The 25145-nt window shown below is 36.0% G+C and overlaps 2 protein-coding genes across 2 annotated transcripts; both read left to right on the top strand.

Annotated features, from left to right (window-relative positions):
• Positions 1-10987: 10987 nt before the first annotated feature.
• On the top strand, positions 10988-15938 carry LOC107775393 (pectin acetylesterase 12). Its single transcript, XM_016595117.2, has 12 exons — positions 10988-11541; positions 12148-12230; positions 12760-12889; positions 12975-13048; positions 13838-13924; positions 14000-14124; positions 14244-14304; positions 14897-14950; positions 15035-15112; positions 15216-15321; positions 15409-15554; positions 15679-15938. The coding sequence occupies exons 1-12, from the start codon at positions 11310-11312 to the stop codon at positions 15784-15786; spliced, it is 1284 nt and encodes a 427-aa protein (XP_016450603.1). The 5' UTR covers positions 10988-11309; the 3' UTR covers positions 15787-15938.
• An 8439-nt stretch (positions 15939-24377) lies between these two features.
• Positions 24378-24929, top strand: LOC142163958 (secreted RxLR effector protein 161-like). Its single transcript, XM_075221115.1, has one exon. It carries the CDS (start codon positions 24378-24380, stop codon positions 24927-24929), a length of 552 nt encoding a protein of 183 aa, XP_075077216.1.
• Positions 24930-25145: the final 216 nt, after the last annotated feature.

The following is a 25145-nucleotide window of genomic DNA, read 5'->3' as shown; positions in this document are numbered from 1 at the left end:
GTCAAGTGAGACTCCTTTGGACTTGCCTGAAATCTAGCATAAAGGCCTACACTGAAAACAATGTCAGGTCTGCTAGCAGTGAGATACAACAAAGATCCAATCATTCCCCTATACAACTTCTGATCAATAGATGAACCCGGTTCATCTACATCCAATTTTGTGGCAGTTGCTTTAAGAGTGTCAATTTCTTTGAAATCTTCCATTTTAAACCTTTTAAGCAACTATTTCACATACTTATGCTGATGGATCATAGTTCCATTTGAATTTTGCTTAATTTGTAAGCCTGAAAAGAAATTAAGCTCACCCATCATACTCATTTCAAATTCACTCCCCATTAGTTTAGCAAATTCTTTACTTAACTTATCAGTAGTTGCTCCAATAATTATATCATCGACATATATTTGAACTACCAAGAGATCTTTACATTTTTCTTTCAAGAATAAAGTATTGTCAATTTTAGCTCTCTTGTAGCCATGCTCAAGCAAGAATTTTGATAATCTTTCATACCATGCTCTTGGAGCCTGCTTGAGCCCATAAAGTGCCTTGTCAAGCCTGTACACATGATCAGGATATTCCTTGCTTTCAAAGCCCGGAGGTTGTTTGACAAACACTTCTTCCTTTAGATATACATTGAGGAAGGCACTCTTGACATCCATCTGATGGAGAGTGAATTCCATATAAGCAGCAAAGGCTATAAGGAGTCTAATTTCCTCCAATCTTGCAATTGGAGCAAAAGTCTCATCATAGTCTATGCCCTCCTCTTGACTATATCTTTGAACCACAAATCTTACCTTGTTCCTTATAACTGTTCCATCTTCATCAAGTTTGATTCTGAAGATCCATTTTGTGCCAATTACTGATCAGTCCTTGGGTCTTAGTACCAAATGCCAAACTTGACTTCTCTCAAATTGGTTGAGTTCATCTTGCATTGCATTCACCCAGTCTATATCTTGCAAAGCTTTAGCAACATTTTTAGGTTCAATAAGAGATAAGAAAGCATCAAAAGCACAAAGATTCTTCAACAAATATCTAGTTTTGATTCCAGAGGTTGGATCAGTAGTTATGTTCTCAATGGGACGAGAACTTTGATACTTGTAAGGTTTCACAACCAGCTAGTTTCCCCTAGATGTTCCTTCAATGTTTTGTTGTTGAGAAACAGGTTCATGGACAGGTTCCCTCGAGATTTGAGGATCACTTCCTCTTTGTTCAGTTCCCCCTGTCAATTTGCCCTGGGTGGAAGGACCTGTTCCATCTCCTGTTCCTTCCTCTGGTGCAGCTTCAGTCTGGGTTGTGGTTTGATTTGAGTTTCTTACCAGCCCAATTGCTTCATCATCATGTTCCTCCCTCTCAGAAAGAATGTTAGTTTCATCAAAAACCACATTTACACTTTCTTCTACACACATAGTTCTTTTGTTATAGATCTTATAAGCTTTACTATGTAAAGAATATCCCAGGAATACTCCCTTATTACTTCTGGGATCAAACTTACCTAGGGAGTCTTTACCATTATTATGCATAATGCAGTTGTATCCAAATTCCCTAAGATGGGATATGTTTGGCTTTCTCCCTTTAAGTAACTCATAGGGAGTCTTCTTAATAAGAGGTCTAGTCATGCACCTATTTATGATGTAACATGCAGTGTTCACAACTTCTACCCATAAACTATGGGGCAGAGTACTAGAAAGAAGCATAGTCCTAGCCATTTCTTCCAATGTCCTATTCTTTCTTTCAACTACTCCATTTTGTTGTGGAGTCCTAGGAGCAGAAAAATTATGATTTATGCCATGCTCATCACAAAATTCAGCAAATTTAGCATTCCCATGATCAGACCTAATTGATGCAAGTTGATTACCTAGTTGTTTTTGAGTTTTTCTAACAAAAGAAGTGAACATGTCAAATGCTTCATCTTTAGATGTTAAAAATAATGTCCAAGTAAACCTAGAGTAATCATCAACAAGCAACATCACATATCTCTTACCACCTCTACTCAATGCTCTCATTAGTCCACAAAGACCCATATGGACGAGTTCCATCGTCTTGGTGGTGCTTACCACTTTCTTGATTTTGAAAGAGGATCTTACCTGCTTCCCCCTTGCACAAGCCTCACAAACTTAATCTTCCTTGAACTTAATGTGAGGCAGCCCTATCACCAAGTCCTTGGAGACTAGTTTGTTGAGTTGACTTAGACTGACATGTCCAAGTCTCTTATGCCAAAGGAGTGGATCATTGTCCAACATACTTAAGCAAGTGAGTTCATTATCTGAAAGTGTGGATAGATCTACAACATATATGTTGTTCACTCTTTTTCCCTGCAAAACTATCTTGTCAGTGGTAAGATTAATCACAAAACATTTTGTAGAGGTGAATGTTGCCATGTTACCTCTATCACACAATTGTGATACACTTATTAGACTGTACTTCAGTCCATCTATTAAGTAGACGTTCTTAATGGAGTGAGAATCAGTCTTACCTACCTTTCCAAACCCAATAATATCACCTTTCTTCCCATTTCCAAAGGAGACATTACCTCATTTAAGGTCCTCAAGTGAAAGGAACTGGTTCTTGTTTCCTGTCATGTGCTTTGAGTAGCCACTATCCATGTACCATATTTTGCTGCTCCCCTTCACTTGGGCTTGCAAAAAGAAATCAGGGGTTAGTCTTAGGAACCCAAACTAGTTTGGATCCCTTTCTATAGGCAAAAGAATGAATCAAATTCTTTTTAGCCCAACTCAGTAGCCTATTCTTTCCTTGAACAAATGCTTTGTTCTTTTGACTTGCCTTTTATTTTGCAGTGCATTCACTTTTATAGTGACCTGTTTTACCATAGTGTGTGCAAATCTTGTTCTCAGGAAGTGTGAGGTAATTGTTTTTGGGATCCCACTTAGGTGCGAGGTTCCCAAAGCCAAGTCCTCTTCTACTGCTACTATGGTGTTCGTGTAGCCATGAAAGTGCATCGGAGGACCTGTTCCATTTACAAGTTCTGTCTAGCTCATTCTTGACCTTGCTTAGATCCTCCTTTAGAAATCTTATCTGCTCATCCCTTTTATACAACTCATCTTTCATTTTTCCTACATTTTCTTCTAGAGTGAGTTGTGTGTGATCAGCTGTCTTTTTATCTGTTCCTAATTTCAGTTTTAGATTTTCAGATCTAAGCTCTAGGACAGTTGAGTCAAGTGCATGAACCTGGTTCTTCAACACAGTATTTTCACTAACCCTAAGTTCTAGGTTTTTGCACTCAGCCTTCAAAATCACACATTCTTTAGACAATTATTCCTTTTCATTGTTTATATCCTCAGATTCATCAATTAGTTCTAGAAGTAACTCAAATAACCTTTCTTTAGATAACAATTTAATCTTGTCTTTGAGATGAATTACACTTATCTTAGTTTCTTCATCAGATTCTCCAATGGTCATAAGTGCTTGTTCATCATCATCATCATCTGAGCTTTCTCCCCAAGTAGCGACCATTGCCTTGGTTGATCCTTTGTTGTTACTTTTCTTGGGTTGAACCTATTCCTTCTTCCTGTTCCTTTGTTTATCTCTTTCCTTCTTCCTTTCTCATAAAGGACAGTTCTTGATGTGGTGATCAGTCTTTTCACACTTGTAGTAGCCATCATTTGTTTGCTTCTTAGGAACTTTTGAATTGCTATAGCTTCGAATTCTTGAAGAACCTTTTCCTCTCCTCAAATATTTCTTGAAGTCCTTGGTGATCATAGACATTTTATCATCTTGCAATGTGTCCCAAATTTGTTTAGCAGTAGTACAACTTTGGATTCTGATGTACTCATCTGGACCAAGTCCACAAATAAGCTATTTCTTGGCTTTAACATTCTTCTCTCATTTCTTCAAGTCCTCAGCAATGCAATCTTCTCTTGTCTTTGGCACCTCTACTCTTTTAGCATTTATCTTCAAGGTAGCCAGTGGACCATCGATGACAATGTCCCATAGCTCATAGTCCTCTCATATAATGTGATCTCTCATCTTGTTTTTCCATCAAGAGTAGTACTGTCCATTAAAGAGTGGTGGCCTAGCAGTGGATTGCCCTTCCCAGCTTCCAGGTGGTGCACTCATCTTGATCTTCTCCTAAGGTGTTAGCCTCTTCAAGGATAACCTGCTCTGATACCAAATGATATTTTATACTTCAATGCCACACAAGAGGAGGGGGGATGATTTGTGTGATGTCCAATTTTCGCGTTCATTGATTATAAAAGAACATGGTTCATCCAAAAAGGTACCTGTGAATAGCAAAGTGCGAGCCTTGGTTCAAGAGACTGGGGGCTAAGGATGTTGAAATTGAAAGGCTGAAGAAAAGGTTGGCAGAAGTAGAAGCTGAGAGAGATGCTCTCAGAGCTAAGCTTGCAAAGGAGAAGGAAAAGAATGATGGCATTCTTCAGGATATGCTGAAACTGCTTCAAGCCAAGAACCAAGAACCTGGTCCTTCCCAGCCTTAAGACCTTCCTAGCCTAGTTAGACCAACCAGTGATCCGGATGGAATTTTTTTGCTCATGATCCAATGTTTTTATTTCTCTTTATGCTTTATGGATGACTAAGTATCAATGATAATTAACTATTTTTGTGCTCTAACTGTTTGTTGATGCTTCTTAGATAGCTAATATCATTAGATTGATAAATGATGCTTGACTCCATGATTGCATTTGAAGTAGCCCCAGTGGCCATGAGTAATTTCTATTAAAATCTGGTTATCTAACATAATTTCTATGCAACTTTTCGATGATGCCAAAAGGGGAAAGATAGGTTGTGCTTTTACTTTGGACTGTGATATTTATAACTTAATGAATCTGGTTCTTGATGATTAGTTACTTTAAAATGAAAAGTGTTTTAACCTTGTATTGATGTTGAGCTGAGTTGAAAGAAGGATTATGCTTATGAAAAGCACAGAGTTTGTCATCATCAAAAATGGAGAATTTGTTGGCCCAAGTGAAGTTTGTTTTGATGATTGACAAAGGAACTCAAGCATGAACCAGGTCCATACACAGTGTACACAAACACGAGTAGATTCAAGCACAAGACATGTACGTGAAAGAGATAAGCTTAAGTTGTTATATCTGATATCTCCTGATGAAAATGTTGTGTAAATGATAAGGAGAAGGACTCCTTACTCGAAGAGAACTTTATCCAAGATAAGGGAGGAGTTAGAAGTTGAAGATAACTAGAACTCTTCCACCATAGAAGAGTATAGCATTAAAACTCTAGTTATTTCTTATTCTACTAACTCTATATATTGCAGGATGTTCTCATTCTATAGAGAAGCACAAACGCTGAAGTTAAATGTGAGTTGAGAGCAAAATAGCAAGGCATTTTGCAAACAATTCTTGTGTGATTCAAGTGTGGTAATCTGAAGCTACATGAACCATATAGAAGAACCAGTTCCAAGCTACATTAATTTGAAGTTGTCGCAACAGTTAGAGGCTGGTATTCACAACGGGATTAGAGGTAATCCTTAGGTTTACAAAGAGTTTTATAAATGCTATTTTGGCTCAATAATTTAGTGAAGTGTTGGGGAAAATCCTATTGAGTAGTAGGTCGTGGTTTTTTCACTTTTTGAGCCGGGTGTTTAATTTTCACGTAAAAATACTTATGTTCTTTACTTTTCGCATTTACTATTTTCGCAACAGTAGTATAAGGAATACTTAGAAGAACCAGGTCCTTCTATAATCAGTGCACACAAAAATTGAACACCACACAAATCACCCCTCTTGTGTGACATTGAAGTATAAATCATCAGGTACTTGTGAAATTAACTCCGCAAAAGGCAAGAAGGCACTTCTCTTTGTTCGATTTTCTTGTTTTTGGAAGTATTTTGAGAGGAAGGAGGACATAGGTAAGATGAGAATACAACTTGTTATCTTCGAGTAGAAAGAGTCGTGCAAATCTCCTCATTCTATTTTTATCAAATGCATCATCTCGATAAATACTTACAAGGTATGAAGAAAAAGAAAATCAGGAAGAAAACAACAACTTTTTTGTTCTTCCATCAGCTTCTGAATATTAAGATGGGAAGAGGACTAAATGACAGATGGAAGCCCATAAAAGAAAATGCGTTTTTCGTATTTCTTGTAACATCTTTCTACTCCTTTTTTCTTTTTCTTTTGCGAGTGCCTCTATTTCTTTATGCAAGGGCATATAGAGCTTTGAAGTATCGAGTTCATGTGCATTCAGTACTTTTGATGCAAAATATAAATTTATATGTAAAATTCACTAAATTACAATAAATAGCGCATATAAATCCATCACTTAAATATATAATATACTCAATGCTAAAAATTTTAAAAATTAAATTCATAGAGCTTAAATTATGAACCGTCCTGTTAGGATCGGGAACCCGGATAATGCGAAATTTAGCCAAACAACGGTATAATGACAATAACAAAGACAATGAAAGTTGATAATAACTGCAATTAAAGTAGATAAAGAAGACACAAATTTAACGTGGTTCGCTCAAGATGACCTACATCCACAAGCGGAGAGGGGCAATTTACTATAACAATAAGAGTACAAAAGAGAGTACAAAATTAGAGTAAATACTCTAATTAATCCCAAATACCCTAAGGGAATAACCTCACAAGATCACTCTAAAGAAAGGGTTCACACAAGTGCTTCCTATCACTAACTCTCATACAAAATACTCTTAATAAAGGAAGAAAGGAAGAAACAAGAAATGAAGACTCAAGTCTTGTTGGTGTGTTTTCAAATGAGTAGAGAGTCCTCATTATATAGGAAGAGAAGAAAGAAATGTTTGGCCAACAATTGGTCACATCCTCTCAAAATACAAGGCATTAAATAAAAGGCTCCAAATGTGCCACCAAGGCTCACAAATAAAAAGCCTAAAAATAAGGCCACCTTTTACAAATCTTCACCTTGGCCAAATTTTGGCTGATATAGTAAATTTGCTTCACCTTCTCCGCAAAAGCCCCAATGGGCATATGTCAAAATTTAATGCCATCAAAATCAGACAAGTTGTCTGATACCGAAACTGCAGTAGGGCCTATAACAGTAGAGCCCAATAAAGTATAAAACGAACCAGATCTGTGTGCTTTCATGATTACAAGAGCATCTTGAAAAACTTTTAAAACTCCACCTTCACTAGTGAATTTGCACCCAAGTGATTCTAAAGTGCCCAAAGATATGAGATTTTTCTTCAACTCAGGAACATATCTAAAATCAGTGAGAGTTCTCACCACATCATCGTGCATTCTGAACCGAATTGTACCTTTGCCAATAACGTTGCAAGTAACATTGTTACCCAGTTGGACAACTCCACCTGCAACTGAATCATATGTAGAAAACAAGTCCCTGCTAGGACACATATGATATGAACAACCGGAATCTAAAATTCACTCATTGTCTAATCTGAAACTAGTTTTAGTTACTAAAAATATAGTTCCCTCAATCTCATCAGTTGCTACACTAGCTTCGGCGGTGTCAGTATTTTTGTGCTCATTTTTTTCTTTCTTTATGCTTTTCTTTATTTTTCAGTTTATAGCATTCAGAGATATTGTGACCTTTCTTATGACAATAGCAACACTGTAAATTATTGTATCTGGATATGGAGTCGGATTTGCCCCTAACAAACAAGCCAACTTCCGCTTGAGTTCCACTAGCTTCCCCAGTAATATCACTATCTATATGTTCTTTTGATTTTAAGATAGATTTAATATCCTTATAAGAGATATTATCCTTTGCATAAAGCATAGTATCTCTTATATGCTTAAAAGATGGGGGTAGAGAACAAAGCAGTAACACGACTTGATCCTCATATTTAATTTCAGCATCTATATTACTCAAATCCATAAGAATGGAATCAAAGGTGCCAAGATGAGAGAGAATAGAGGTACCTTCACCCATACGAATTGTATAAAGCTTCTGCTTCAGGTAAAGTCTATTTTCCACCGTCCTCTTCATATATAAGGTTTTCAATTTTTCTACATGCTTTTGGCTGTGGTTTCTACAGAAACTTCACGTAAAACCTCATTTGAGAGATTTAAAATATTACCTGCTTTTGCCCTTTTGTCTATGACTGCAAACTCCCCATCCGTCATTTTATCCGGCTTCTTCTCCTTTCCTTGTGACGCCAAGTCTAAGCCATCCTGAATTAGGATAGCTTCCATCTTTAATTGCCACATTTCGAAGTTTGCACTTCGATCAAATTTCTCAACATAGGTCTTTGTTAGAGTCATTTTGGCTATTGAAACTAATCCGGTTAGATCCGGCTCTGATACCAATTTGTTAGGATCGGGAACCCGGGTAGTGCGGAATTTAGCTAAACAACGGTATAATGACAATAACAAAGACAATGGAAGTTGATAATAACGGCAATTAAAGTAGATAAAGAAGACACAAATTTAACGTGGTTCGGTCAAGATGACCTACGTTCACAAGCGGAGAGGGGCAATTTACTACAACAATAAGAGTATAAAAGAGAGTACAAAATTAGAGTAAATACTCTAATTAATCCCAAATACCCTAAGGGAATAACCTCATAAGATCACTCCAAAGAAAGGGTTCACACAAGTGCTTCCTAACACTAACTCTCATACAAAACACTCTTAATAAAGGAAGAAAGGAAGAAACAAGAAATGAAGACTCAAGTCTTGTTGGTGTGTTTCCAAATGAGTAGAGAGTCCTCATTATTTAGGAAGAGAAGAAAGAAATGTTTGGCCAACAATTGGCCACATCCTCTCAAAATACAAAGCCATTTATTTGGCCAACAAAGTCTTAAATAAAAGGCTCCAAATGTGTCAACAAGACTCACAAATAAAAAGCCTAAAAATAAGGCCACCATTAACACGCCCCTTTGTCTTTATGTTCTTGGGACAATTGGCAACAAAGTAGATGAAATTTGTATCCGTGTATTGGAAAAACACCTCCTTATATATAAGCTATGCCGAAACTTGAACGTCAAATAGCATCTGCGGATTGCCGTCTGTGTTTTGACAAACTTGGGAGGGGTCTCTGGTGTGACGGTAAAAATTTATTTACGCTCAATCATACTAATTAATTTACCATAGTTAAGTACTAAATTAACGGGAGAATCTGTATTAATTAACTATGGTTAGTGATAATCATATATGTAAAGAAATATCTTATTTATTCATTGGGTATATGTAAACACTTGATGCGAGTAATTATTTACTCTCGTGTAACTAATGTTTAGTTTATATCTTTATGTTTTCAACTTTTTCCACTTATGCACTGCTTTCAAAATTCATATATCTTCCTCAGTTCCTCAAAATGCATTTTGCTATCCTCATTTGCTCGGTTATACTGAATAGACAAGTTATAGTAGATTCAACGATTACTATATACATTGAAGCAAGAATTCTTTCTTCTAATTTTTGAATTCTTTGACGCCTTGAATGGCAGTACTCGGAAATTAAAAATTAACTAACACCTCGTTAAGGATAATTTGTTCAATCTCTTTAATTTTTATTGTATCTAATACAAAATTCTAAAATATTACGTGTGTGTATATATATATATACTATAAAAGAAAATGGGAAGAACTTATCCGCATAATATATTTGCATCAATTTATACTGTGAATGTTAATGGTTCTTTACCCTTCTCTTGTGCAATTGTATTAGTTTTCGAACAAATTGCAAAACTATTTGAATTAACACAAGGGGAAAAAAACTTGATCAGGTGTCCTCTGACAAAAATATTATAAGTCCCTACCTCATTTTGTGGATCTTGATGATTTATTCAGATATAGTTGCATCCCATATTAGTAATATTCAATTTTCAGAAACAGTTAAAGTGCATTTAGTTTTACTTCACTTCTTATTTGTTAATTCAGGTTCTGATCAAAACAAAACAAACCTAACCAGGGAAGGAAGAAATCAAAAGATATTACTAAGTGGTTCTCTATTATTGTTATGGTGTTGTTCTTTGGGAATGATAACATACTTTTTCAACGTGAGAATGATAATAATTATATTGGCCAATACTTGCCTGCTTTTGACTCATGCCGTGCACCAAGTCCTAAAGAAAATCTTACTCCCTACCTACGTGAAATTCCAGAAGCAGAGTCCAGGATATAGTATATATACAGATCTTACTTTTATGTTTGAAGGTAAACAAATATTTTCGATAGACTTTCGGATAGAAAATAGGTAAAAAATCTTACTCTTTTTGCACTACAAATATTTTTATGCATGCGCATATTACTACTCCTATTTTTCAGTTTAAATATTTGTTGTAGTTGTAAACTAAATATGATTCAAAATATATTAATTTCTTAGAAAGCGAATTAAAAAGTTACTTATTACATTCTTTTTTGCATATATACTCCTACTATTTCCAGGAGTAAATTTAAGACAAAATAAGTAATATTGTAGGCGAATACTCATGTAAGTAAAATTATTAAATATCTTCTAAGTGCTGTGCAAAAATGTTACTAATATTTAACATGTATCGTAAATACTTCATATATGTGATTTTTTTATTTATCACTTTAGCCAACAAAATTTGGTTCAGAATATTGTCACTTTATAAATCAAGAAGACATTGATATCTTTCTTTTTTCAGTTCCACATTTATTACTCTTCAAAAAAGGCATGTAATAAATAAATAAATTAATTAATTACCCATTTAAAGAAACAATAAGAGTAATTTAATGGAATACCCTTTAAGGCCAATGGTATTAAAATATTTTTATTAATAGCTGTGTCAAAATTTGTGAAATGGGAGAAAAACACGGTACTCGGCTCTTAAACAGACAAAATATTTTTCCAAACCACACAAAGTGCAAAAGCATTAAGCACCTGCCAACCTTTCTTACCACCAGCTAGTTACTGTCAATTCTTGCATTTCATACACTTGTGTTGAGATTCTAAGCGTGCGCTCGGGAAAACACATTTCCTTTAATATTCGTAACTTAATGTAGTAAATACATATAAATACACGATCTAATTCATGTTTAAATATAGTACGTAATAAATAATGGTCTTTATATACTATTCCCTGCGGAGCAACTTTCACTCTTCAGTCTTTTTACACACCCCATCTCATTACACAGACACAACACCCCTCCCCCTCCCCCCCCACTTTACCCCATTCCCTAGGTTCTTTGTCTTGTAAACAAATCTGTGTCGGAGATCTAACTTTGTTACATTTGTTACTTCTAAATCTCTGCAAGTAAAACATTGGCGTCCCATTTATAAACACAAAAAAAGATTCCTATTTATAATACTCACTAGTCCACAACTAGTGCCCTTCTTTATTTCCTTTTGCCTCGTCTCTATCTAATAATAGCTGGGTAGTGACAGAGAGGCTTAGGGAGTTCAGCTATGTCGAAGCTTTTCATGGGGTTCTGGGGTGTGTTTTTTGCTGGGTTTTTCTTGTCTAGCAAATTGGTGTATTCTTATGAAGTTGAAGAAGAATTCTTTTTCAATAAAACAGAGGGCCCATTCTTTGAGTCTGTTTATGAAACCTCTGCTGCTGCTGCTGCTGCTGGCATTAATCCCACTCCTCTTATGATTGGTCTTACGCTCATCCCTGATGCTGCTGCTAGAGGAGCTGGTAAAAACACAAGCACACACATACTGATTTGCTGTCTGTGTTCTTGTATTAATATACTTCTATTGTGTTCACTAATTTTCTCAAGTGTTTTGCTCACCTGGGACATTTTTACTTTTTGATTTTCCTTTATTCCTGTCTTGCTATGGAACAAAAGGGTTACTTTTTAGTTCTCATTCCATGATTCTGTAACTACAAGGTTTAGATCTTGCACTAGATTTTAGTTTTTCAGTGATTTGACGACAACTTTAATTAATTATTCTTTACTTATGGATTCATTGTTAAAATCTTTTTTTAATCATTTTCTAGGAGGGGAAGATTCGACATAGTTGTCAGTTGTTTATTTTTTTTAATTTTATTACTGGTGCTCCTTTTATTAATAATTGTCTCTCTGACTCCTTGTCAAGTTTTCTTGTTTTGATCTTCTATGAGCTCATTGAAAACGATTAGTCCAATTAGTAGATTAAGGGAATTTTTTTTCTCCCTCACATTTTGATTAGCTTTGGTCAATTGTAATTATTGGTGGGCCTTAAAAAAGGTTGTGTAATTAAGACTGTCTTGAAACTGATTGTGGTTCCTTTTTGACTTGGTTCTTTTGCATTTTTACAGTGTGTTTAGATGGAACTCTACCAGGTTATCACATACATCCAGGTTCTGGGTCAGGGGCAAACAGTTGGCTCATTCAATTGGAGGTATGCTAATGGCAGCTCTGTCATTAATTACATTTAATGCTAAGTTAATTAGTTGTCTTAGCTGTCACCATTTATGAGAGTTGGTTTCTTGTTAGATATTGTTGCCTTGCATATTTTTGTTTGAGATTGAGGCTTATTTGGATTGCTTGATTAATTGATTGTGGGGTGGGAGCACTTGGTTAAAATTGATGTCACGGATAAGTGTGTAATATTATGGTGTCGGATTGAGATAAGCTTGAATGGAGTGACATGGACTATGATGATTCATACAGCTGATCCCAACTCGCTTGGGATTGAGGCGTAGTTATCTTGTTGTTGGACAAGATGGTTTTTAACGTAGAAGTTTGGCACCTAATATACTCTCTTTTTATGATTATGGAATTGTACCCCATTTTAGCATCCCATTTTCCTGCTTCCCTAAATTGGGGAATTAAGTATATGTTACATCCAGCATTTTACAAAAATTTCCAGCTCCATAATTGCATTTACTGATTCAGAACCTAAACTGAGTGATGCCTCTTGTGGACAGGGTGGAGGATGGTGTAACAGTGTTAGAAATTGTGTTTATCGCAAAACGACTAGACGCGGCTCATCAAAGTTCATGGAAAAGCAGATTCCATTTACTGGGATTTTAAGTAACAAGGCTGAAGAAAATCCAGGTTCGCTGATAATAATAATTTACACTAAGACTTTTATAGATTCTGCATTTGGGGCTTTTCTTTATTGTCTCTTCTCTGGTTGCAGATTTTTTTAACTGGAATAGAGTAAAAGTTCGTTACTGCGACGGCGCCTCCTTTGCAGGGGACAGTGAGAATAAGGTGTGTAACAGCATGCGCCATTTTCTTCTTTTAGTATCCATTTATCATGTAGAGGTGCGGTTTGTCTGCAATAGTAATTAGACGGAGAAGAAAATGACAGCTGAAACTTGTCATACTAACGCATGATGAATCCAAATAATATACTACGTTTTAACCATTTTGCCTTCTTTACGTTCTTTGTCGTCTGGTCTTTTTTGTTTCTTTCTCTTTTGGCATTTTGAGTGGTAGTTGGAGGGAAATGACGTTTACGAAATCGATACTCTTCCTGTGTGAGGTTGGGAAAAAGACAGTGATCTTTTGACTCCCTTTTCTTTTTCTGTTAGCTCAATGACATCTATTGAAACAGAGTGTCTTTGAACTTTTGGCATTTCTGAGCTGCTCTTCCCACATTTCATGCTTCCTGTGAGACTGAGGATGTGTAGAAGTTTAAATTTTCAAGGTTCCACATATCTGTTGCATCTGCTATTCGATATTCTCATTCTTAGGCTTTGAATAATGGTTGAACAACTAATACTAGCATATGCTAAATTTTTATGGTTAGCATGTGCCCCTTTCTTAAAATCTCACAATTTTGACCTCTAACCATGATACAAGCTTTATTCATCTCCACTGATTAAATCACCTGAAGTTCACGCATATATGTGTGATGACATTAAAGCTTGATAAAGTACAAGAAACATTTGATTTTACTATATAATTTGATTGCATGAGATTTACTTTATAAAAGATTTTGTTAACTTGTTTTTTGTGTAAACTAGTTGTATTGAATTATATTGCATTTCTCTCCAGGCTGCGCAGCTGCAATTTAGAGGTCAGCGTATATGGGAAGCGGCAATGGCCGAGTTAATGTCAAAAGGAATGCGTAATGCCCAGCAGGTCAAAATCACTTCTTGCCTTATCATTTGGGTTGTTCTTGTCAGTCATATTCTGATATAGATAATCGTGTTTCAGGCTCTTCTCTCTGGATGTTCTGCTGGTGGTCTAGCTTCAATATTGCATTGTGACGAGTTCCGAACTTTGTTCCCAAGTAGTACCAAAGTGAAGTGCCTAAGTGATGCAGGATTATTTATGGATGCGTACTTTCCTAATCTTGATACACCTAATATACTTCAATTCTATAAATAAAGGTTTTACGTGCCCTTCAATTCCTTTAGTAACAAGATGATGTAATGGTCGTTTTTTGGACAATATGCAGAACGGATGTATCCGGGGGGCACGCCCTCAGAAATTTATTTCAAGGCGTAGTTAGTGTGCAGGTACCAGACACCTCTAACTCTATATTGGTCAATTTCATTAAACTACTACTTTTGCATGTTGATTGCCAAATACTGTTAACAACTAAAGTGTTTATCTAAGTTTAAGGATTAATTGTTGTCAAGTTTCTATTATAGTTACAGAGATGCTGCAGTCCTCTTACCAAGTCAGCACCCTTGGAGAAATAAAAAGAGTCAAAACTTATGAAGCAATTTCATAGCTACTTATTCTCCCTACATTAATGTCTTTCTTGACCAGCTTAATCAATCCCAAATTACGGGTCGGCCATATGAATTTTCTATACTCATTCCTACTCTAATAAGGTTCATTTTGCTCCTATACTAAATAATAACGTGAACACCGGACCTAATGCAAATGTAACAGAACAACTAAGTCTTACTTATCATTTACTTTGATTGCATTATGTTCTTAACTAAATGTGCATTGATTTACGGGAGGTCATAGGTCTTTTTGAGACAATTTTCCTTTATTAGAGAGAATCGCAAAATAAAAGAACTGTTAGGGGAGTCTTTTTTGCATTTTTTGATAACTATCTCCAAGCATTGCTAAGCAGAATATTCATAATTTTAACAGGGTCTTCAGAAGACACTACCAAGTACTTGTACCAGCAAACTTGATCCAACCTCGGTAACTTTTTTGGTATAATTGCCCTTTCAATATCTGATATCAGTTCATATTACTAATACAATTCCTATATTCCTCCCTTTCCAGTGCTTCTTTCCTCAGAATTTGATCAGCAATATCAAGACCCCTCTATTTCTACTAAATGCTGCCTATGATTCCTGGCAGGTACATTATCATCTCCATAGTTCTTACTTTTCTCCTATTTGGTGATTGCATATTATAATATTTGGGAAATAATAATAAAATTTCCTTGTGCAACTTCCAATAGGTTCAATCCAGTTTGGCTCCTCCAGTAGCTGATCCTAAGGGCTTGTGGCATGATTGTAAACTCAACAATGAACAGTGTTCTGCATCACAAATTCAATTTCTGCAAGGTATGCTCCACTAAGCTGTTAATTTCTTGCCTTTTCAGTATTCTTAGATGCTGGACTTACATGTCGATGAAATACATTTTGGAGCAGGTTTCAGGAATGACATGCTAAATGCTGTTAAAGGCTTCGCTGCCTCAACACAAAATGGTCTCTTCATAAACTCATGCTTCGCGCACTGCCAATCGGAGAGGCAGGATACGTGGTTTGCTGATGATTCTCCCCTTATCGATAACAAGGTACGGTTTGTAAATCCTTTTCTTTCTTCTCTCTATGCTATTTCATTTTCTTTGTGCAAAAGATAATTTGAATTTACAAGTGAATCTGACAAATAATATCAACAAACATTGGAACGATATGCAGCCGGTTGCACTTGCAGTTGGAGATTGGTATTTTGATAGAGCAGGCGTGAAGTCAATTGACTGTGCTTATCCATGCGATAAAACATGTCACAACCTGGTCTTCAAATAAAAGCTACAATCAAATTCTTTTCTCCCAACTTAGCAGAAATATGTTATTATCTTCATATAATCAATTCCCCTCCATTAATTTAGCATTTACAAGTGTAACAAAGTTTTACTGTAGACCATGAATTTAGCAATTTAGTCAGAATTGCAGTTAAACTAGTAGTGCTCGAAGGGTACTCCTGGGCCAGCCAGTGTATCAACACTGTTGATAGTCCTGCTATGAATCTGGCCCAAAGTTTAGCCAAATCAGACCTAAACCGACCCAGTAAAGTCTTGCTGCTCTCTTTGTTACACTTGCATATTGTTGTGTACATCGAAAATTTGCTGGATACTCCAAATATATTTGGGCTACACCATTAAGTTGGTAAAAATTTCACGGGGAGCCCTATTTGGTTGCCCTCATTTAACTTGTACTTCTTACAAGAGTATTTGGATTAATTTACTCTAATAGAATAAGTCACTATATTTTAAATCACAGAAAAACACATTACGTTAAATATGGACAAATATTTAAATAAAATTTAAGAAGAAAATACTTAGATCATACTGAGGGAACATCAGAAAGCGTAGGGAATTTTGTGGATGTAAGGGCATATAACCCAAGACATAAGATGCACACTAGACAATCAGGGCCGGCTCCAAATTTGTGCCTTAGCTCCCAAATTTGGGGCCCCCATTTCTTAAAAATACTCTAGGTTCATCAAGTATTTAAAAATAATAATATTTAGTACTTGTAATATAAAAGTAGAGTTTTTAATATAAAAGAACAAAATATATTTTGATATATAGATAAAGTAATAATATTTGACTTACTTAAAAATGGACAGATGAATAGTTTTCCCCAGTTTTTCGCTTTTTACTCCTTCATTAAACATTTTGCTCTCTTCCTTACTTTTGTCCAAGCCATTCCTTTTTTTTTTCTTTCAAATATCTTCATATTTCAGAAAACCTTACATATTTGTTGTGTTTCTTCTCGATATTTTTACTCACCTTTCTCCAAGATTTCATTACTCACCTTCTTTCTTCAAGATTTCACGAGTTCAAGTGTCCATCAATACTTTTAAGTTTTTAATAGTTCTATAACAATATTGTTTTTTATCTAAGATTAACAATATCTCAAGAAAAATTAAATAGGTTGGTTGTATTTTCAATCGGGCAAGAATTATTAGAGAAAATCGATTATAAAAAAAAATATTAATAACTTTATATATCAAATAGTAAGAAAAATAAACTTTAAATAAAAATATATCTTATAATTTTTTTTAAAAATTTAGACCTCATATTAAACTTAGGCTTTAGACCTGCTTAGCCCCACTAAGACAGTTTAGCTCTTTCCGTCGACAGTTTAGCTCTTTGATTGCATCGAATTTAGAGCTATATCAATATCAGGGTAAATCTCGACCTGTCTCTTAAATAATTAGTGACCAATTATTCATGGAAATACTTTTCTATAATTAGTTACAATTTGAATACCAGAAATTAATTTTATAAATATCTCTATGCTTCTTCCCCGATATATTCTTCCTAGTGATCTAACATGAAAAAGATCATATAACTATAATAAAATTTACTATAAATGACCATGTCATATCTCCAAATCGGGGAAAGCAGGGGAAGGCTACCTCTTTGTCCAAGTCTTTTTATTAAATAATATGCTCTCTTAGCTGGAAATTATTGATTCGCTTTGATTATTAACATCTGATATTTGATCATTAGACAAATAAGTTTTTCGTTGAACTAAATTGTTTTTCCATGTTTGCTAATAATGATAGCTGTTTATTATTTCATTGCTAATCATGCACCTTAATTTCTTTTCTTTAAACTTGTGGCCCCTAGTGAAGTTTTCTCCGACACACATGACTTCAATTGGAATCTCCATATGTATTGATTAAAAATTAGATCAATGGTTTGCTTTTTTCTTGCTAATTAATTATATTAGCTATTCTCTTCGTTCACTTTTACTTGTCCATTATTGATTTTGCACATCCCTTAAGAAATAATATATAAAGTGCATAATTTATCATGATACCCATATTAATTGGTGTATTGTCTTAATGGATTTGGAATGAGTAATTAATGCTAAAGAAAAAACAGGAAAAAAAATTATTTTTCTCTTGATATGCGAAAAGTGACAAGACAAGTAAAAATAAAAATTTATTTTTAGAATACTTGACAACTAAAAGAGAACGGAGGGAGTATTTTGTTCTAATTTTATTGAAGTGGAAATTGTTTTGGTCCGGAAAAATGACTATTAAGCAAATAAAATAACGGTACGATATTTTCGTGTAGGCTTTATGGGATGAAGAAGTCCATATCAGAATCGTGCTATTTTATATGTAGTGTTGAGCCCAAGAGTACTACGTAGTCATTCAACAAAGTTATCATAAATTCTTTTTGACATTTTTTTTTTAAAGTTGTGATCTCTCAAGTCTCAACTCAAACATCAAGCAATTATGTATCTGAACAACCACGTACGTTCATATATAAAATCTTACGTATGAATTCGAATTAGTCGGGATGACAATACCAATATTAAAATACAAAGTGAAAAATGACCACATGTCCACGTTCATGTACGACTATGCTGTCATTGGTTTCATAATGAGATTCTTGCCTTTCTTTCGAGTTATTTGATGACAGAACAGTTTTGAACTTCTGCTCCTCTTAACTAAAATGTAAATAAATCGAGTCGATATGAGGAAGAAACAAGGTGATATATGAACTAACTACTATGATAGCAAGAAGCAATATGCTACTAACATAGTACAATATGCAGTTCCTCCTTTGATTGCCTTAAATGTTCTGGAGACAAACAAATAAGTAACTATATATTACAGAAGCACTGTGTTATGTGACAAAAAAGGGACACATTGTCTTGTAAAAATGCGGGATTGCAAGGTTGGGTAAAATTTGAACTAACATCATTGATGAAAGAAATTCAATTTTAGTAATTTTTACATTCTCGATTGCACATTTCTTAGTTAAATAGGATTAAAATGAAAAGTTTCCTTATCAATAATCTAGTAAATACAGTTGATAAGTTACGTGCATTTGTATTTTGATGATCTAACAAACATCATATGAGAACCAGATAGGAAACCTAATACAAAACCTCTCAGTGCTCAGAACAACAAGTCACATGTCTGACACAAGTTCTAATGATATCAGTCAAGGGAACAACAGAGGGAGCAAATGGCTATCAGTTCCTCCGGTCACAGTACAAGTCAACTCTTTACAGTTGTTAATGCTGCTGCACTGCAGACGCAACAGTCACTGTTGAAACATGCTGTGCACCGGATACTTGCTTGCATCATCCTAGTGACCTCACTTATATATTATCAACATGAGGCAAGGGATACACGCACTTGCAAACCCTAAAACATTATTCACTCTCAAGTGTGCAGCCGCCTTCATTTATTCCCAGGCTTGAAGAACAAAGGAGCAACATAACAAAGGACCAGATCCCAACATTGAGTACATCATGTGTCTTTAGTATTGTTGTATCTTTGTTAATGTTATTCACTTGTTCTTCCTACTCAGCTTAGTTAGAAGCATCTCGTAGGATATCTTTATAAACCATAAACCTTGTGTTTGTGTTTGACTAGAGTTAGTCAAAGTGGTGAGCTTTGTAATAGAGTTATTACCAAGAGGCTTATAATATAGTTATTGTAAGTAAGTGAGGGATTAAGAGTTTAATTCAAGGTTATAATAGGTTGTAATCTAAAGTTGCTTCGTTAGTGAAGTTAAAATTGTATGAGTGTAGGTCGTGGTTTTGAATCCCGTAAGCTAGGAGCTTTCCATGTAAAAATATCGTTTTGTACTTTACTTACCATTGTGTGTGTGTGTGTGTGTGTGTTTTGTAGGAACTGATATACATTTTGGTGGACTATTAGTTTACATCAATTGGTATCAGAGTAGGTTTGTTCTATAAGGCTAATACCTAGAAAGGATCTACATGGCTGCTCCACCAAACTTTGAAGAAGGTCAATCAACCTACAAACCACCAAGATTCAATGGATAATACTATGGCTGATGGAAGACAAGAATGCATGATTTTATCATGGCTGAAGATTCGGAGCTTTGTGGTGTCATCTATGATGGGCCCTTTGTCCCTATGAAGACCATTGGCGAGACAGCAGTCACAGTCCCAATGACAAGGAAGGAGTACAATGATGTCGATCGCAAAGCTATCGAGAAAAACTTCTGATCAAAGAAGATCCTCGTATGTGGTATTGGACCAGACGAGTATAATAGAATCTCAGCTTGTCATTCTGCCAAGGAGATTTGGGAGGCTCTCCAAACCACACATGAAGGTACAACTCAAGTCAAGCAGTCAAAAATTGACATGCTCACTACTGAGTATGAACTTTTCAAGATGAAGGATGATGAGTCCATTTAGGACATGCATACTCGCTTCACTTCCATCATCAATGAGCTCCATTCTCTAGGAGAGATTATTCCACGAAACAAACTGGTCAGAAAAATACTCAGTGTGTTACATGGTTCTTGGGAGAACAAAGTCAATACTATCACGGAGGAAAAATATCTGCAAAAGCTGACGACTAACGAACTCATTGGAAATCTGAAGACCTGCGAAATGAAGAAGAAGAAGGATCATGAATGAAGAGAATCCAAAAAGGATAAGAACCTGGTTCTCAAAGAAGACAACAATGACTCAAATGGTGATGATGCTGACATGGCCTATTTGACATGGAGGATTCAGAAAATGGTTCGTAGAAATGGAGGTATTCCAAAAAAGGGCAGCTCTAGCAGAACAAAAGGCTATGATTGCTGTCACAAATGCGGGAAGCCAGGATATTTCATCAAAGATTGTCCTCTCCACAAGTAGGACCATTACAAGCACAACACAGACAAGACGACCAAGAGGAACCTGGTTCTTTACAGGAAATTCAAGAGAAAAGATGCCGCTTATAATATTGTAAAACAAGCTCTTGTTGCATGGGGAGATTCCTCTAGTGAATCTGAGGGTGATGATATACAAGGCGACACCTCTATGATGGCTGTTGAAAGCGTACCAGCAGAATATGACTCTATTTTTGCCCTGATGGAAAAATCTAATGAGGATGACGATGAGGTAAACTTTCTAGACATTCAAAGAAATTTGAAGTCTTACTCTCGAAAGAAGTTTGTATCTTTAGCTAATATCTTGATTGATGCTTACCATAACCTTATCAATGATAAAAATAATTTAACTGAGGAATTAGGAGATGTAGAGCATGAGAGAGATGATTTACTGGTCGTAGTTGTTGACTTAAAAGAAATCATTGAGGATTTAAAGAAACAAAAGGATGTTCTAACTGAAAAAATTGAAAAGGTAGAACATGAGAGAGATAACTTGTTGGTAGTAGTTGTGGATCTGAAGGAAACAGTAGAGGAATTAAAAAGGGACAATATTTCTGTAAAAGCTTCAATAGAAAATTGCATGAACTCTTCAAAAGGTAAGGAAGTGGCGAGTGAGGCACACCTTAAACTTGAAAATAAACTCAAAACGGTAAAATCGAGTTTGTGTGCTGAACTTGAAAGAAATAGACAACTTCAAGAAGATCTAAGCAGGGTTAAAAATGGCCTAGATTAATCTCTGAAGTGGACCCGGTCCTCTGATACAATCACTACTTCCATGTATAAAAGTAATGGGGGGAACAAGTTGGGAATTGGGTTCCAAAAGGAAAAGGCTCCTTACAACCCACATAACAAGTATGTTACTGTTCCTTATAATTGGCTTTGCACTCATTGTGGTAACACTGGTCATTTCAAAGATTCCTGTAAGGCTAGATTTCAGTCCCAACAGAAAAATAAAGTTTTTATTGAAAAAATATCCACTACTAGGGAACCTGGTCCCTACAATAAAAAACACGTGATGCCTTCTTGGACAAAAAGAAGTTTAATTTTCCCTTTTCCTCATTACAAGAGACCCAAATTTGTTTGGGTTCCTAAGTCTAATCTCTGATTTTTCTGTGCAGCGAGCAGTAAAAGAAAGCAGCCAAAAATGGTACATGGATAGCGGCTGCTCTAAATACATGACTGGAAGTACTGAAGATTTTCTTTCACTCAAAGCCCTGCAAGGTGGGAGTGTGTCCTTTGGTAATGGAAAAAAGGGATACATTCTGGGAGTTGAAAAAAATGGGAAGACACTCACTCATTCAATTGAGAATGTGTATTATGTGAATGGCCTGAAATACAGCTTGCTGAGTGTCTCTCAAATCTACGACATAGGAAACAAAATGGAGTTCTTATATAAGTCTTTCATAGCCACCAATCTTGTAACTGGTAAAGTGGTTCTGGTGGCGAAAAGATTCAAAAATATCTATGTTGCTGACTTTGAGTCTCTGATCAATGGGGACCTTACATGTTTAAGTGATGTTGATGATGATGCTGAACTGTGGCACAGAAGATTGGGACATGCAAGCTTCTCCTTGTTGAACAAGCTAGTCAAGAAGGACTTAGTTCGTGGGCTGCCAAAGTCAAAGTTCAAGGATCACAAGGTGTGTGATGCATGTGTGAAAGGGAAGCAAGTCAGGTCCTCCTTCAAGCCAAAGAAGGAAGTAAGCACCTCAAGGTCACTAGATCTTCTCCATATGGATCTATGTGAACCTATGAGGATGCCCAGCAGAGGAGGAAAGAAGTACATCTTTATTATTGTAGATGACTACTCTAGATTCACATGGACCTTGTTCCTCGGAACCAAGGATAAAATCTTTCCAGTCTTTCCTGCCTTTGTGAAGCAGATTCAAGTGAAGATGAGCCATAATGTTGTAAGCATAAGATCTGATCATGGTACCGAGTTTGACTTTGCAAAATTTGATGAATTCTGTGCTGAAAATGGTATAAGTCATAAATTTTCAGCTCACAGAACACCCTAACAAAATGGTGTTGTAGAGAGGAAAAATGGACTCTTGAAGATATAGCAAGGACGATGCTAATTGAAAGTGGTGTACCAAAGAGCTTTTGGGATGAGGCAATGAACACTGCATGCTATCTGATAAGCAGGTTCATGATCAGGTCCCTCCTAAACAAGACCCCGTATGAATTGCTAAACGGGAGAAAACCAAAGCTGACTTACCTGCGAACATTTGGTTGCAAATGTTTTATTCTCAATAATGGTAAGGAAGCGCTGGAAAAATTTGATGCCAAGAGTGATGAAGGGATTTTTATTGGATATTCTTCATAAAGCAAAGCATACAAGGTCTAAAACAAAAGAACTCAATGTGTAAAAGAAAGCGTACATGTAATATTTGATGAATCACACCACTCAAGTGGGAAAGATTCACATGATAAGAATGATTAAAACAGAGAGCATTCAAAGATTCATGAAGAAGTCATTGATGTGGAAAATGGGAAAACAGATTTAATGAGTCAGGTCAAGGAGTCTAGTGAAGAAGATGCAGTAGAACCTCCAGATGATTCAGAGGTACCTGGTCCCTCCATTACAAAAACTGAAGCAGAAAACAGAGTTGCTGATGTTGTGCAAGACACCCCTGATGCTGAGCAGAGAATGGCACTCACACTTCCATGGATTTTAATGATGGATCCCACACGACGGAATCTGGTTCTTCTCACCATGAGACTCAGGTGTCTAACTGGAAGCACAAAAGCTCATATCCTTTCCAGAATGTAATCACCCCTCTGGATTTAGGAATTCAGACTAGATCAAAGACAAGAAGCATGTTTGCTTTTTCTAAGCTTTCCTGTCTCAAATTGAGCCTGAAAATATCAAGGAAGTATTGAAAGATGCTGTCTGGATTGCTTCTATGCAAGAAGAACTCCATCAATTTGAGAGGAACAGTGTGTGGCACCTCGTTCCCCGACCTTCAGATAGAATTGTTATTGGAACCAGGTGGGTGTTCAGAAACAAGCTTGATGAGTTTGGAAATACAACAAGAAACAAGGTGGTTCAAGTCTATAATCAATAAGAAGGAATTGATTATGATGAAACTTTTTCTCTAGTTGCAAGGATGGAAGCCATCAGAATTCTCATTGCGTTTGCATCTCATATGGAATTCAAATTATTCCAAATGGATGTCAAGAGTGTATTTCTAAATAGATATTTGAAGGAAGAAGTCTTCGTCAAACAACCATCTGGTTTTGAATGCCATGAGCACCCTGAATATGTATTCAAGCTCGACTATGCACTATATAGATTAAAGCAGGCCCCTCGTGCATGGTATGAAAGATTGTCCAGGTTCCTTCTGAAAAATGGTTTTACTAGAGGGAAAATTGACAACACTCTTGTTCTGAAGAAAAGAGGGAAGAAGAACCTGCTAATTGTGCAGGTCTATGTTGACGACATCATCTTTGGTGCAACAAATGATTCCTTGTGTGAGGAGTTTTCCAAGCTTATGGGAAGTGAGATTGAAACGAGCATGATTGGGGAACTGAAATTCTTCCTAGGTCTGCAAGTTAAGAAAACCTCTAAGCGAACGATGATAAGTCAGCATAAATATATTAAGGAGCTTCTGAAGAGATTTGAGATGGAAAGTTCAAAGACCATTGATACTCCTATTGCCAAGTCTAGACATGGACAAACCTGGTTCCCTTGTGAATAAAACCATATATCGGGCCATCATTGGTTCACTTATGTATCTTACAGCCAACAGACCTGACATTATGTTTAGTGTGGGGTTATGTGCTAGATTCCAATCAAGTCCAAAAGAATCTCATCTGAAAGCTTTTAAGAGAATCCTAAGATATCTAAAAAGAACACAGGACCTGGTCCTCTATTATCTCCCAGGAGATAATTTTGACTTAAGTAGGTATACTGATATTGATTATGCTGGTTGTCTGGTGGATAGAAAGGGTACATCTGGCAAGGCACATTTTCTAGGGTCATGCTTGATTTCATGTGGTATAAAGAAACAAAACTCAGCAGCTCTCTCTACTGCAGAAGCTGAATATGTGGCAGTTGCTTCCTGTTGTGCCCAACTGCTATGGATCAAGCAACAATTAGAAGATTTTGGTGTGTTTTCTGACTGTGTGCCATTGCTGTGTGACAATACAAATACCCTCAACATGGCAAAGAACCCGGTTGTGTATAGGAGGACAAAGCACATTCATGTGCGACATCATTTCCTTAGGGACAATGTTAAAAAGGGTCTCATCTGTATGAAGTTTTGCAAAACAGAGGACTAGGTAGCTGATATCTTCACCAAAGCTTTAAGCAGAGAACATTTTTAAAAGAATCAACTGGAGCTGGGACTGATCAAATTGAACTGATCGCTCAATGACTGGCTATGAAGGAATGGTAAGGTAAACTGCTAAAAAGTGTTTTCTGGCACTTTCTAACTCAATTCTATACCGTTACAAGTAAACACGCATGGAAATTACAGGGCAAACAAGCAGCTAATG

This window comes from Nicotiana tabacum, chromosome 9 (genome assembly GCF_000715075.1).
Source record: "Nicotiana tabacum cultivar K326 chromosome 9, ASM71507v2, whole genome shotgun sequence".
Lineage (NCBI taxonomy): Eukaryota > Viridiplantae > Streptophyta > Magnoliopsida > Solanales > Solanaceae > Nicotiana > Nicotiana tabacum.
Note: the sequence above shows the minus strand (reverse complement) of the source record. Positions and strands in the feature narration are given on the sequence as shown.